The sequence below is a fragment of the Periophthalmus magnuspinnatus genome, chromosome 15 (genome assembly GCF_009829125.3).
Source record: "Periophthalmus magnuspinnatus isolate fPerMag1 chromosome 15, fPerMag1.2.pri, whole genome shotgun sequence".
Lineage (NCBI taxonomy): Eukaryota > Metazoa > Chordata > Actinopteri > Gobiiformes > Gobiidae > Periophthalmus > Periophthalmus magnuspinnatus.
The window spans coordinates 24928432-24942391 of NC_047140.1; the positions used below are offsets into that span (position 1 = coordinate 24928432).

A 13960-nucleotide genomic window follows, 5' to 3' on the forward strand; every position below is an offset into this window, starting at 1 on the left:
ACAGTGGACATGACCGGACTGTAAAGCAGGCAGCGGGAAGACCATACTGTGAGCGGAGAGCAGGTGATTCATTTGTATATAGATCTGTTACTCTGTCTGTGCAGTGGCGGCCATTGTGGCTCTTTAATTAATGGTTGCTCTGTCCTCATTCAGTAATCCATTTCATTCTGTTGGTGAAGATACATACGGAGAGTGACACAGAAGGGCAAAAGAGGGCTCAGAATGAAATTGCCATAAATACTAGTGCTATGGTGATTTGCATTTTGAGTGGCAGGTCCATGCTGTGGCTGATATGGAGAAGCTATTAGTGCACTGCCCGGGCCAAAGATGAGGAATCCTGGCTGCGTGTGAGTACAGTGGAGGAGCTTTGAACCTGCTTACAATTTCCAAGTTTGTCAATACAATTAAATATAATGTAGATACAATATGTAAGTGTACAATGTCTAATCTGGGGTGGCAGATATGACATCAGATTTATCCAGGGTTTGTTTTGTTTGATTGTCCCACTATTTAACTGATGAAACAAAAAATGTTTGGAAAGCCTTATGAGGCAACTACGGTAGGGCTACAAAAGATAATTCAATTGAAAGACTGACATGGCAGTGGGGGTTGGTGATTTAACGGCAGCTCTGATTCAGAAAATTCTGTCATTTGGCAAAACACACAAAACACGAGGTTGGCCAGGAACATTATATTCTTTGTCAATCTGAGCATGGAAATCATTGCACTTTATGAATCAGAATATTTGCTGTGGCCACTCAAAAGGGGAAACAAGACCTGAATGACACTTCAATCTAAAACAATACACTTTTCTATGTAATCTTTTACTGTGCGACTGCTGGAAGTAAACCCAAAGAAACATAGGCCCATTTCATCACCCCTAGAGGTGAGTTAGAGTTAAGAGCTCTGTGGACAATGATTAACAGGACCAACTCACATGTTGGAGCTGTATTCTGTGGGTCCTGGCCTCGGGCATCTGTTCCAGCGCTTTCCTTTGGCCACCCACAGCCCCCTCCTCCTCCTGTTCCCCCCCACTCCCTCTCTTTCACCCCTCTCCTCTCCTCTTCTCTCCCCCTCTCCTCCTCCTAAGGCTGCAGCTGCTGTGACTTCCACTGCTCTGCGCACTTGGCAGGGCCCACCCGTCACGCGGCCAGAACAGCTCCCTTCAGGTTAGGGCTAACGAGTGCACTACATCAAACTCATTAGCAGCCAAAGTTTTGTGGGAGCGGAGCAGGTGCCCGGATCAGGTGCCCGGATCAGACATCAACGCGGTCAGCAAGATTTGTGGACACTTTGCATACTGATAAATGTACCAGACTTACAGCGTCAAAAATCAACCACATACATGTCCTGAGCACCTGGGCTTCCCCTATAGCTTACATGAAGTATGACAATAAATGCACCTATTTCACATGAGACATGTATTACATGTATACAATTTGAATTCAAATCTCTATTTCAATTTTGCAAATTTAAATAATACACATTCAAATAACAAAGTGTTATTCAATGTACACTGCAGAAGTTAGTTGTGAGTAAACCTGTGGTGTCTGCAGTGATCTCGTTGGCAGACAGGAGAAGCATGTCGGAGTGTTCAGGAGTCTGTTTAGGCTCTGTTCAGTTGTCACAGTGCAGTAAGCAGCTGTATAAACAAAGTCAGGCTATGTTAAGTCAGGAGCTCTGTATACTCCTATGGGACATGTGCCATCAACAACATGGAGTGTGGAGGAGTATACCTTTAGTCAGTTAGAATAGACAAAATAAAAATGACAATATGAGATTTAGAATGAAAAAGTAGAAGTTCAACTTATTTAGTCAGATTTATGTTTAGATGCAGTTCACATTTAGGGTAACAGTCTCTAAATTAAAGATGCATTGTGTAATCTTTCTGGTGGGGGATATGCCCCCTCCTTGTCTCCTTCGAGAAGTTAAAACATTGTCTGGTATGTTCCATAGTATGACATTAAATTTACAGTCACAGTCCAGAAATTTTTCAATTACAAATTTGTACTGCACAAAAAAGAGCCTTCTTACTGTGAGTGGGGTTGCCACATCATGCTGTTCTCCATAGAGATCGGTTGAACATGATACCAACACCAAGTGGTAACCCGGGTCATGCCAGGTTGATATTTGTCACTCAGAATTGAGTTCTACACATCATCTGGGATGGCTCTCAATGAAAGTGATACTTATAATACGGAACGTCATGACAATTATTTGAATCTGAGAGGTTGACGCGTCGCAACAGCGGAACAAGCCAAAAATGTTTACTTAAGTTATATTCAGTTGAGCAAAAAGCACAAACATTGTCCCCGTCCACAAACAAAACAGTCCGCACTGACACTAAATTGGGCTGAAGTACGTCTGTCAGCGTTGCCATGTTTGTTTTGGTTCGCTTGGACGCTTTGCCTCAATGCAGCTCTGTGATTGGGCCGTCCACCTGATTAACCTTACAGCGGGTACATGCCAAAATGGATTTTCGTGAGTTTATGAACTCAGAAATATCGTGAGAATCCATCTTGCTGTGCAAGGTTAATAAAGTGGAGCATCCCAGCCAGGCAGGTGGCAGATCCCACCAGAAAAGATAAACTGTTCAGTGATATTTTTTTTTTAGCTTTTCAGTAAACAAAATAATACAGCCAATAATTGTTGCCTTAATGTGATTTTTTATGTAGCTACCCATTTTGATTAATAGTAATAATGAGCAATACAATTTTCGATAGTTTTTCATTTTCTTTAAATCTTCATCAAAAAAATGTAAAAGTCTCCACCTCAATATAATATCAGTACAAAATAAACCAGTGTAAATATAAGGTAAAACAGCACATATTAAACAACAATATAAAAGTAGGTATCTAACTACTCAGCACTCTCCCTCTCTGACTTTATCCACAGTAGAGCTGCAGGTGGGGGTTCTGTGATAGCTCAGATCTTTGCACACCTCCATCAGCAGACGCAGCACGATGTCCCCTAACCCTCTCTCACTCTCCCCTACATGTTAGACAGCGGATTACCACAATCCAGTTACAACGATACGGCCAAATCTCAGCGTGATTGGATTCTCCGTAGACCAGGGGAGGCAGGGACTACGTGTGTGTATGTGTGTGTGTTTGTGTACACTGGACTTGAGTGGTGGTATGAGTGAGCTGGCAGGAAGTATAGCCACAACTGAGCAGTGAGTGACCCCAGGCGTAGTCAGCAAGGGCCCTCACTTAAAAGCAGAGTGTCTCTAATGCATTGGGGTGAGGAGATGCAGTCTGTATAAAACGCTTCACGTGCACAGCACAACTATGTAAACTAAACTAGAAAGCTGATCACACTTGTGTTGTCATGGTTACAGCTGATAATTGAGTTATTTGAAACATCTGAATTTAAAGGTGCGCTGCATAACTTTTATGATTTGGGGCCTGCTACTTGCCTGTATCCATGTTATTATTTTGTCTAGAAGTTGCTGATAATCTTTAAAACCTATTCAAACCTAAAAACATGAATTCTCGATGTAAGTTTGCTCGCCTACTCTCCACAGAACTGACCCGTAACTTGGCCTGCTGGCATGTCTTGCTTGTCTCCATGGAGATATATACGTTTGCGTAATGCCATACTGTGGAAAAAAACAGCCAAAAACTAAAGCATCTCCATAAAAACAAGCAACTGAAAGAACACCCACCTGAAAAGTTACGTAGTGGACCTTTAAATCTGATGAATATCACAAATTATATTGACCTTATTCGGCCCCTCCCACTTCTGCCCCTGACGATGGCGGCGCACACGGCAACTTGCGGAATTGCGGTGAATAAAAAGCAACTAATTTGAGTTTCACAAGCAAAACAAAACCCTATATATAATTTGACCTTTATTATCTTGTTCACAAATAGCTGGTGTAAAACAAGGACACGATTACAACGAGCTTTGATAAACTGTACTTTTCCTGTTCCCAATCTCCAGTGGGAAGCCATGACTTCACCAGAGTATGTGATATGAGTAATATGATCATGTCTGCTCAGAAAAAAAGGGAAAAAGTTCTCCTGAAATGTCATTAGTGCAGAGCTCAGCAGCACTGTCTCAGCCCGGGCCGAGACCACCTCCTGTTTCCATGGTAACGCAGACAGTGGGAGCAGCTGAAGATGTGTGTGTGTTTGTGTGAAAGAGAGAGGGGGCGGACCGCTGATAATCAACATGATTTAATTGAGCAAGACAATGTTTCTTACAGTTTAGGAGGGACATGTCTGAACTGCAGAGATTAGTGTTTAAATTTGATAATGGTTTTCAAACGGCTGCTGCGTGGAGACTTTTTGCTGTATAGTCAGTTTAGATCTGCAAACAGTTTACAGCGCAAATAAGGCACATAAAGCTTAATGCAAGAAATGTGACTGTACGTATAAATGGACATAGCTAACCTGCTGGCTCTGGCTCCAATTCACTTTACACTGAAAAACCATGGCCTCTCTCTCTGTAACTGCTGCTGTCAAACTCGTCATTTTGGTCTTAAAATGTTCGTATTACATGATCCTGGTGTTTTCATTTCAACAAATATGACAAATAGAAACGTATATCAAATGTAGTTATGACATAATCTCCCAGTTAAACATCAGATTCCAGTTGTCAAATCGGAAGAACTATGACCAGTAAAGATTCAGTAATGTAATAAAGACTAATAAAGTGCTCAAATCTGACAAAATTGGGTTCCAATGAAGTTCGTTTAGTAACCCAGCACTGTTATTACATTTAATTTGTTAATAAACTAAAATTTGAGGGTGTTTTTTGTTGACATTAGCATCCCGTACGTATTAGCAACATTAGCATAATAGTGCTTTTATAACGGCAGAGGTTCAACAGCTGTACAAGAGCAGGTTCACAGACATTAGGACATTAGGGAGCAACTAATGGGAAAATAACACAGGACTATTCATATTTTAACTGTCATGATTCGGATTTTCACCAAATGCAGGGCACAGCCACGTTGGATTTTCTAATTCGGACTCTGAAATGTCCAAATTTCCAAGTAGGAATTGTACAATTGCACCATAAGTTACCCCTGATCTTTGTAGCGCATGTAAATAAAAAAACAAAACAAAAAAAAACACATTAATTTGAATATATAAAGTAACAGCAACAATCAGCAGAGTTTTGGTTTAAGCCTACTTAAGTCTTTTGACAAACCTGTTACACACAAATATAAAGCTTAAATATATAACTTTCAAAAATCACCGTGAGACCTGCAGTAATCAATATATTTTACGTATCATTGTCACCACACTGTTTTTGCCTCAGAGTGATTGAAATTGTGTCTGGCCCGTGGACTAATTTCCACCTCCTGAGATGGAGCGGAGAAATTGGTCAGGGGCATATCTAATTTGCAGCATGACATTGCGAGGCCCTGGCTACAAGCATACACTAACAAATGACTGCTTAGATAAGCAAATCAACTGGGACCAAAGCAATAAAACCTGAGGCTTAGAGGACATGTGGGAGAGGACAAACTTACACCAGATCAGACCTGACTCAGGGAACTATGACATATTGGGCCAATGTGCTTCAGCCAGAACTATGACATCACATGCATTTATTTATTTATACAAAGGACAACAGCAACTTTAAGCTGCGTAGGTGCATTTTCAACACTTGATGATTTCTATTCTTGAAAACTGTATTATGAGCTGAAGCAAAAAGAGAGTGAATTTGTTCTCTAGTATGAGTGTGGTATGTCAGTGGTCTGGTGGTGGTCAGAGGGGCTGATGGCACAGAATGGCAGTCAAGTTTCTGTCAGTCCCAGGGCAGCTGTGGCTACATTAATAGCTTACTACCACTGTGTATAGTTAATGAATAATGTAACGCAAAGAGTTTACATAGCTATATCAAGCCAATACATTATTATTATGATTATATTATTGTCATAGACTATAAAGAAGTGGATTAAGGGAGTGTGACTTCTCTCATAGTCGGCTACAGTCAAATGAAGCTCAAGCAAGTCGTTACAGCAGCTAACCTGGACCCGAGCTCCATATTTGGAATTCTGACCTTGAGTATCATAGCAACCAAAGAGCCAATCCGGAGCGAGGCTTTTGAAGGTAATGCTTCTATTTGCACCGCTGGTTTAACAAGAAGCAGGTGCTTAGCAACGCTGTCAATCAAACATGTTGCTAACACTAGCAGGAGCGACCTTGGGGAAAGAAGGCGCCTGATTTGTCTGTTATTAATGTTCATATCTTGATTACCAGTATCATGTAGAGCAGGTCAATGCAAACATATTAAAACCAAAATGATAAGTCTGACAGCAGCAGTTACGGAGAGAGGGCCGACAATTTCTTAATACTAAGTGAATTAGAGTCGATGGAGCCAGAAGCACTTCCATGCTCTCTTCTAATTTGGAACACGGTGGCTAGTGGGTTAGCTTTTTTTTGTACATATTTTGTTATCTTGATTATATATCTTTTTACACTGGAGAAAGAGCATACATAATGTGTCGTTTCCTTTGTTTATCTGTATATCTTTATATAAAATAATAATTAAAACAGAATAGATCCATCGATTCATATGGTTTCTCACAAAGGGAAAACTTCTCCTTTCAATATTTTAAAGCCCTTGATTCAAACGTACCGTCCTTCTTAGCAAACATATTATTTAGGTAGAAATGAACTGCTCCCTCACCTGATCTGCCATCTCGCTGGAAGTCCACGTGGTACCACTCTCCGTCGTTCACCTTCTTGTTGACCGCTTTCGTCTTGGTAGTCCCAGAGCCCATGTCCAGCAGCAGATACAAATGTCCATCCAACATCTCAATGGCAAAGAAGTCCACTTTGAGAGACTGGGGGTTGACCGGCGTCACGTCCTTTGGCGGCTGCTTGGGTTTTCCATGGCTGAAGAGGAGCAGTCCGTTCGGCTCGGTGGTCCTGAAGTCAAAGGAGATAGAGCCGGTCTTCTTGGCGTTCCACTTGTTGAGGATGACGTAAGACTCGGGGGTCTCAAAGGTGATGGGGTCGAGGGTTGCCACGTTCTCGCATTTAAAAGCTACGGTGCCGTGGATTTTCATCTTCGGATCGCCCTGTTTGGCCAGACGGGACAGCTCCAGCCTCACGTCGTTGTTTTTGTACACAACCTATGAAAAAAACAAAAAAACAAATGCATCTCAGACCAAGACAAGAATTACTATTCATGAGCTTCCTGTTAATATGTTGATTTAAAATGTTAATCGCTATAGCAACGGTTCTAATTTGTCTTCATTCTGACACCCATGGACATCTTGTGAAATTAAATATCGGTTCATAGTTTTTTGAGCTAGATCATGTCGCAGTTTTATATTTCAAACAGATAATTGCCCAAGGAAGCAGATATTAGTAATTGTTAGCACCAGTTTCAAATAGTTTCTGGTTTGGATTATTTTAGTTTCCGATGTTTTCTTTTTTCCCCAAGAGAAAGACAAAATGAACTAACTAATGAATTCCAGTCACAAGGAGAAAGTTAATGAAATATTCCGATCTGTATTACAAGGAATAACCACATGATATTTTCAGATTAGATTAACGGCAATATTTACGATTATAATTTGCAAGTTTTTTAGATTCTCTGGTGACTGGTGTTACTTGAACATATAGTACCAGTCAGAGGTTTGGACATATCACTTCATTCAGTATTTTTTTTTCTTTTTTTTCTCTAAATTTCACGCATGTAGAGGTTGGGTGTGTGTATGGAATTGTGTAGTGGGGGAAAAAGTTAAATAACTCCCTAAACCCTACTAAATATTTTTCGACAAGGCAATGCGTGTCTACTTTAAGGATTTGAATTTTTAAAAAAGTAAACATTCATTATATTAGTTGCTGTTTTTTCTTTGTTGCGTGGTTCCATGTGTCTTACTTCATGTATTTGATGTCCTCTGTTGTATGTATATAAAGTGTGGAAAGTGGTAAAAATACGGAAAAGAAACACTGAATGAGCCTGTGTCCAAACATTTGCCTGGTAGTGTTTTTCTATAATGATAGCAGTGTACACAAAGACTCTATGAATGTTTTATCTTTGCTTTAAGTCAGGATTTTTACGCCTGACCTGTAACAAACTAAACTCCATAAGAAGTTGGTACAGTGAACTACCATTAGTGTTGCCATCAGTGTTCATTCTTAATTCATAACTTTGCAAACCATACTGTATTTTGTATCGTATTAATAATAAATCAGATTACATTTACAGAGTTCTCCACTTGACATTTCAACCTCGACCCCAGTATCATGCAAAAGACTTCGACAACTGAACCGTTATGTTCCTATTTACATGCAAAATCATCTAAAGTACATAACAACATGCCTTCTATGCAGATATGTCTATGTTTTCAAGCCAAAAACCTGACAGGTTGAATTAAAATTGCAGCATTTTTCTATTTTTCTCGCGCTCGGGAAAACCAATTTAAAAGGTAATGCTTAAAATCTGCAGCATTCTGAAAAGTGTCACCGCATCACCGTCTCAATAACATCCCACCTGAAAACTAAAATACATTTATTTACACAATAAAACAAAGGCAAACGCGCTGTATCAAACCTGCTATAGGTTTCCCCATCATTTTGACTGCGCTGTTATCTCAGTGCAAGACCTAATGAACCAGTTTAGAGACGCTGCAAACACGATCAATGCAAAACAGCCCAATGCAGTTTTATACGAGTCTCAATAAACCAGTGAAAACATCTGATTCCATAGGTTTCTTCAACACTTTCAATAATTACCAAATTGTTATTTCTACTAGGCCTGTCACGGTAATTACTATATCGATTTACCGTCCAATACGCTTCAGAATTTGTTATCATGACAGGCCTAATTTCTACAGATTTGGAACATCTCATAATAGTACTATAATAACACGGGAAAAACCTCAAAAATAAAATACTTTACTGGCCTAACATCTGCATGCAAAATGTGAATATCCATCATTCGAACGACAAAGATCATAATGCATGGTAAACTGACCATCGTGTCTGCGTGTTTTCGTTTGATTCTATCCTCAAAGCAGACACAGCGCTTTGTTTATTACTTCCTTCCATATATATGCAAGTCTGTGTATTTGCAACATCTGCTGGGGAAAATATAATCCTTTCCGTAGGCCAGGGTTTTAACACAGGAGGGATTGTTATTCAGCGCAGTTAGGGAGGTTTAACTTTATGTTTTGTTGGGATGGTGATTACAGCCGTTTCTACAAGGGCTGTGCCAAAAAATACTGATATACTGAGGTACTTCATCTGTCAGTAGTGTAGGATCAATATTGCAGGCTCCTGTGTTGAATATCGGCGTGAACAGTTTGGTACGTTGCACAAAACAGCACAATTTAGTAGCTGAGATAGTAATGCAGTCAGCAAATTCAGTGTTTAGTTTGTTTTTGTGGATGCAGTGGTCTAACAAAAATGTGAGAAATATGGATGTGTTCATTTTAAAAAAACAACTATCGAAAATCAGATACTAAAAAATGATACTACAACCAATATCGAAACTAACTAACATTTGAGCAGGTATCGATACTGCAAAAATCACATAAACAAGACAAAATTTGAGCTTTCTTGAACAGTTTTTAATATGATTTTGCGCTATCAGAACTAGTAAAAGTATAAGTAGCATAAAAAAGCAGCAAAAGACAAAGTTTAAATCTGTCAACTGGACAAATCGTTGTAGGATTTGTCCAGTTGACAGATTCAAACTTCGGCTTTTGCTACGGATCAGACCTGGGCGACTGCAGGATTACACAGACATAAACAAAGTACCATTATTTTGCATGAAAATGACATTGCATTACTAAAACTGAGCATTTTTTATGTATCTTATCTTGTCCCAGGGTCTGTGCACACTGACGTAAAACGCTTTGAGTGTCTATATATAAAAATCTGACCAGTGTGTGACTATTTTCATTGTGGCATCATAATTGGCATCGGTATTGAGTCAATTTGTTAGTATCGAAATCAAAAAGATCAATGGAATGTCAGTATGGTGACAAATACGTGCAGTATATTGATTACTGCAGGTATCTCTATATTGTTCTGTTATTGTATCGTAGCCATGTATCGCATATGGTATCGAATCCTGAGTTAGCCTGTGATTCCCAGCCCCAGTGTATAGTTAAATATATGCATGTCTTTAGTCAGTGGGAGGAAACTAGAGCGCCTCAAAGAACCAATAACATTCAGAAGACTCTCTCCTCCTATCCGAATCCCTTACTGTGATATATTTCCAGATAAATTGATCCAGCGTATACATATTTGACAAAGGTTTCGCAAAAGCAAGGTCCCGGCGCTAACTCATGTGATCTAAATGAGCGCTGGACAGAATCAATTGTTTCTAGTGGAGACAGAGGGCACCTTTCACAGTCCGGGCTGGAGCTATGACTATGACTACTGCTGCTGCTGCTGCTGCTGCTGCTGGTGCTGGTGCTGGTGGTGCACTCATTTGTCACCACTTTGACAGCTGAGCTATGGCTGCAGCGCGTTTGTTTTGCCATCACAGCTAACAGGCAGGCGTGGCAGCTCTAGCGCTCTACGTGCACACAGGAACCGCATCAAGGCACAAGAGCACAGGGCATCAATCATGGACAACGGCACATGATGTAAAACCACTATTGTATGTTATAGGAGCACAAACAGAGGCTGACCCGGCACTGGGCTGCTGGCTAATGTAAAAGGTACGGGGAGTCATGGGCAACAATAGTACTACACTATACACCTTATGTTCTCTAAATCAACCGGTAATGGGTCAAAAAATACTGCACCTGGAGCTGGGGAATCGTGTAAACAAGACAATGAAATATTTTTACAGCATTTTGTAAGAGTATCGATACAAACTGAACCAAAAGGGGGCAGAAAAATACAGTTATTTTAAATATTTAGCACTGAGAGGTTTTGAGACTTGACTTTGTGATGTTTAAACTGACAGAACTACAGGATATAAAATGTAACAAGGTTAGATATTATTAATAATTGGTTGAGGTAGAGCTCTGCTATTTTGAAGGAATTGTGAGAGAGGGTCAAGGATAACTTCATTCACAAGAGGCCAGGGACAAATAAATGACTCAAAGGATAGGAGTTGTGAGATACAATGGACTTGGCTCTATATGATTCTCTGCAGTATCTGAATAGATTTGTACCTTAACCTGTGTAACAATTTCAATCAATTCAGGAACAGTGTTAAAGTCCTTTACCCTACTCTATGTTATATTTTATTTCTTGAGCTGCGCTAAGATGGTAATAAATACTGCGACAACTTCTCTTCCTCGCAGCAAGAAAACAAATTAAAACGACTATGCATAAACACACAACGCAAGATACGATGTTCATTTAGCTTATTTAAATGTAACCGTTGTGCTTGGGTCTGAAAACACAGGTACTTTCTGTTCTGAGGGATCTGTAATGATAGATAGGAGACCTCTTAAATTGTGCCGCAGCTTAAAGCCATGTTGGACTGTAGTTAAGCGAGTCGGTCTCCTTAACAACTGTGCCTGTAATGAGCTGTACGTGACACGCAGACATGTGGGCCAGACTCTGCACTGCCTCATTAAAACCAGCTGCTGCACAACTATCTCAGTTTTACCCAGGACGCCGCATCTGTGCAAGGTGAGACAAACTGGAAGAGCGACCAAAAGAAAAACTACTTTTCATTAACAAATCAAAAGATAACAGAAATAGACCATTTGGAGAGCTTTAGGAAACTGCCTTTGGGGCGCTGAGGTAAAATGGCCTGGGTCAGAATCCCTATTAAGAAGAAAATAGTGCTGAGCTGAAAAGTGGAAGTTAGAGGTGAAGGATGTGGACCTGCTGTGAGAGGAATTCATATTTACAGGCATGGAATCTAACGCGTTTTTTCTTTGTGATACATATATGTTCTATACTGTGTGTGTTATAGTTTACGTCACGCAAGTTTAGCCTAATTTCTTTTTTATATTTTCCCGAAAACCTTGACAAATTACTAGTCGGCTTGTACCATGTTTCAATACCTGTCTCTGGCTCAAAGGTCCATCATTCATATCATATTGGATTTTGTGCAAACTGCTTTTGAAATTGAAGAATCTACTACCTGCAAGTACAAATGCTGCAACTACAAATACTGCAAATACTACAAAAGAACTAATGCAACACTACTGGCCCGTACAACTAACACTCACACATCACTTCATTCTTGGCAAGGTGTGTAAAATACCTTGCCTAATGACACAAGAGTACGCACTAGGACGACTGCTGCCTCACTCTGACACGTAGTACTCCCAGTGGTCTCCCATCCGAGAACTAACCAAGCCCAGCCCTGCTTAGCTAGAGACCAGACAAGAGTGTGTATTCTCAAGATATGGCGAATTACTGCATCAACAGTGCATTTGCCCCTGTGTTTGCCTGTATATTTTTTAGTTTGGGCACAAATTGAACCCTTCCATCGACCATTTCCATTTTGCTTCGACATCAACAGCAGAAATATGGACTTTACACTACATAAATACACCGCATACTTCCATAGCAATAAAGCCCCATATAGAGTCATTGAGAGACAAATGACTGACGCTGTAAGCTTGACTGGAATGGCCCATTACGCAGCAAAGCCTCCCTGATAAAGACTGACTCTGCTCAATACATCAGCAGACGGGGCATACACGTCGATGTCAGGTGTAATGTGTGGGCTAAGAGCAGATCATCTCAGCCACAGGTGACGGGCTATGTAGATTTTAGCTCCTATAGATAGCGATAGAGGAATAACATGAGAGAGTAGAGGAGGAGGGAGGTGTTGGTAGCAGTCCCCGGCCCCCAGAGGAGCAGTGAGGCATGTGGAGCTGCTGTTCTCCTCATGAAAATTCAGCTACTTGATCTTTCCAATCGCTGTGCGTCTTTGAAGTGCACCTTACAGAGGGCTACAAAGACGACGGTGAGATCCTGTGATGTTGGAGATCCTGCACATGCATTGTTATAACGATATTGGCAGATAGTATAGGTTTTTGTAAGATACTAAATGTACAATAGTAATTTGAATGTTTTACCAGACCCGTTCTGGCTCTGTACTCACTTTTCTCAGTAACAGTCTTCTAAATTGTTAAATATTTTATCAATCCCAAAAATGAAGAACTGCGTGCGTCAATATCTTACACTTGGGGCGAGAGCATGTTGGCTGCAATTGGTAGTTCACCTCTGCTTCACCAGCTGAAAGATCTCTTCTAATGCTGTCCACGCTCTTAGAAATTCATTCGTGTGCGCGCTAGTGATGTGCCAAAGGGTTTGTGAGAGCTAGGAACAAGTTCAGGTACCCCAAACTTACGCACAATACACAAGAAGACCCGCGCACTACTATCTATTCTGGCAAAAAAAATGGTACATTTGTTTGATACAGCGCAGAAAGGAGGGCCAATGGCTTCAAACGTTGCCCTGTATCAAACTTTTTTGCAAGGGTTGATGGTGTGTGGGTTGTTCCCTCCAGTCCCAGGTATACAGGGGTGCAAAAGGACGCATTGCAACCTCAGTTAAACATGTTTGCACGTTATTTCAGCCACACAAAATGATTGCACCACGCTGAAACTCGAATGCGGTCAGTTTCATCTGCACCCGGGTCTGGTTTATTGTGCATGACCATCTTAACATTCATTTGTGCAACTTTGGAAAGGGCATTTTCAGAAATACATAATAATGCGTCACAGTTCTGAATATTTTCTTTATATTCAATCCACAGTTTTACTAGTCTTGCCTCCAGCTTTCTGATAGGCACAGTTTTGTTTGGATTCCTGTTTTAGAATGTTAAAAATCTTAATGCTCAAATATTGTCAGTTGTATCATTAGAATGTTTTTTTTTTTTTTTTTTTAATGAATAGTTTTGGTGCGTATGTGTGACGTTGATGTGGAGAGTGGGTGGTAAAGCAAAATAAAGTTTATATGAGATAATCAGGAAAACTCAAGAATATACGAGACACGATCAGTGAGTGGGAGGGAGCTGGGTCTGTTTTGAGTCCTAAGGTGCGTCCAGTCATATC

At 40.4% G+C, this 13960-nt stretch overlaps 1 protein-coding gene across 14 annotated transcripts in view; it reads right to left on the bottom strand.

Annotated features, from left to right (window-relative positions):
• Positions 1–13960, bottom strand: part of LOC117382306 (neurexin-1a-like) — a 313634-nt gene that overhangs the window by 190130 nt on the left and 109544 nt on the right. For all 14 annotated transcript variants that reach the window (XM_033979439.2, XM_033979430.2, XM_033979425.2 and 11 more), the window contains one exon: positions 6649–7096. In XM_033979439.2, the coding sequence (XP_033835330.1) occupies positions 6649–7096 (448 nt within the window). The remainder of the gene's footprint in view (positions 1–6648; positions 7097–13960) is intronic.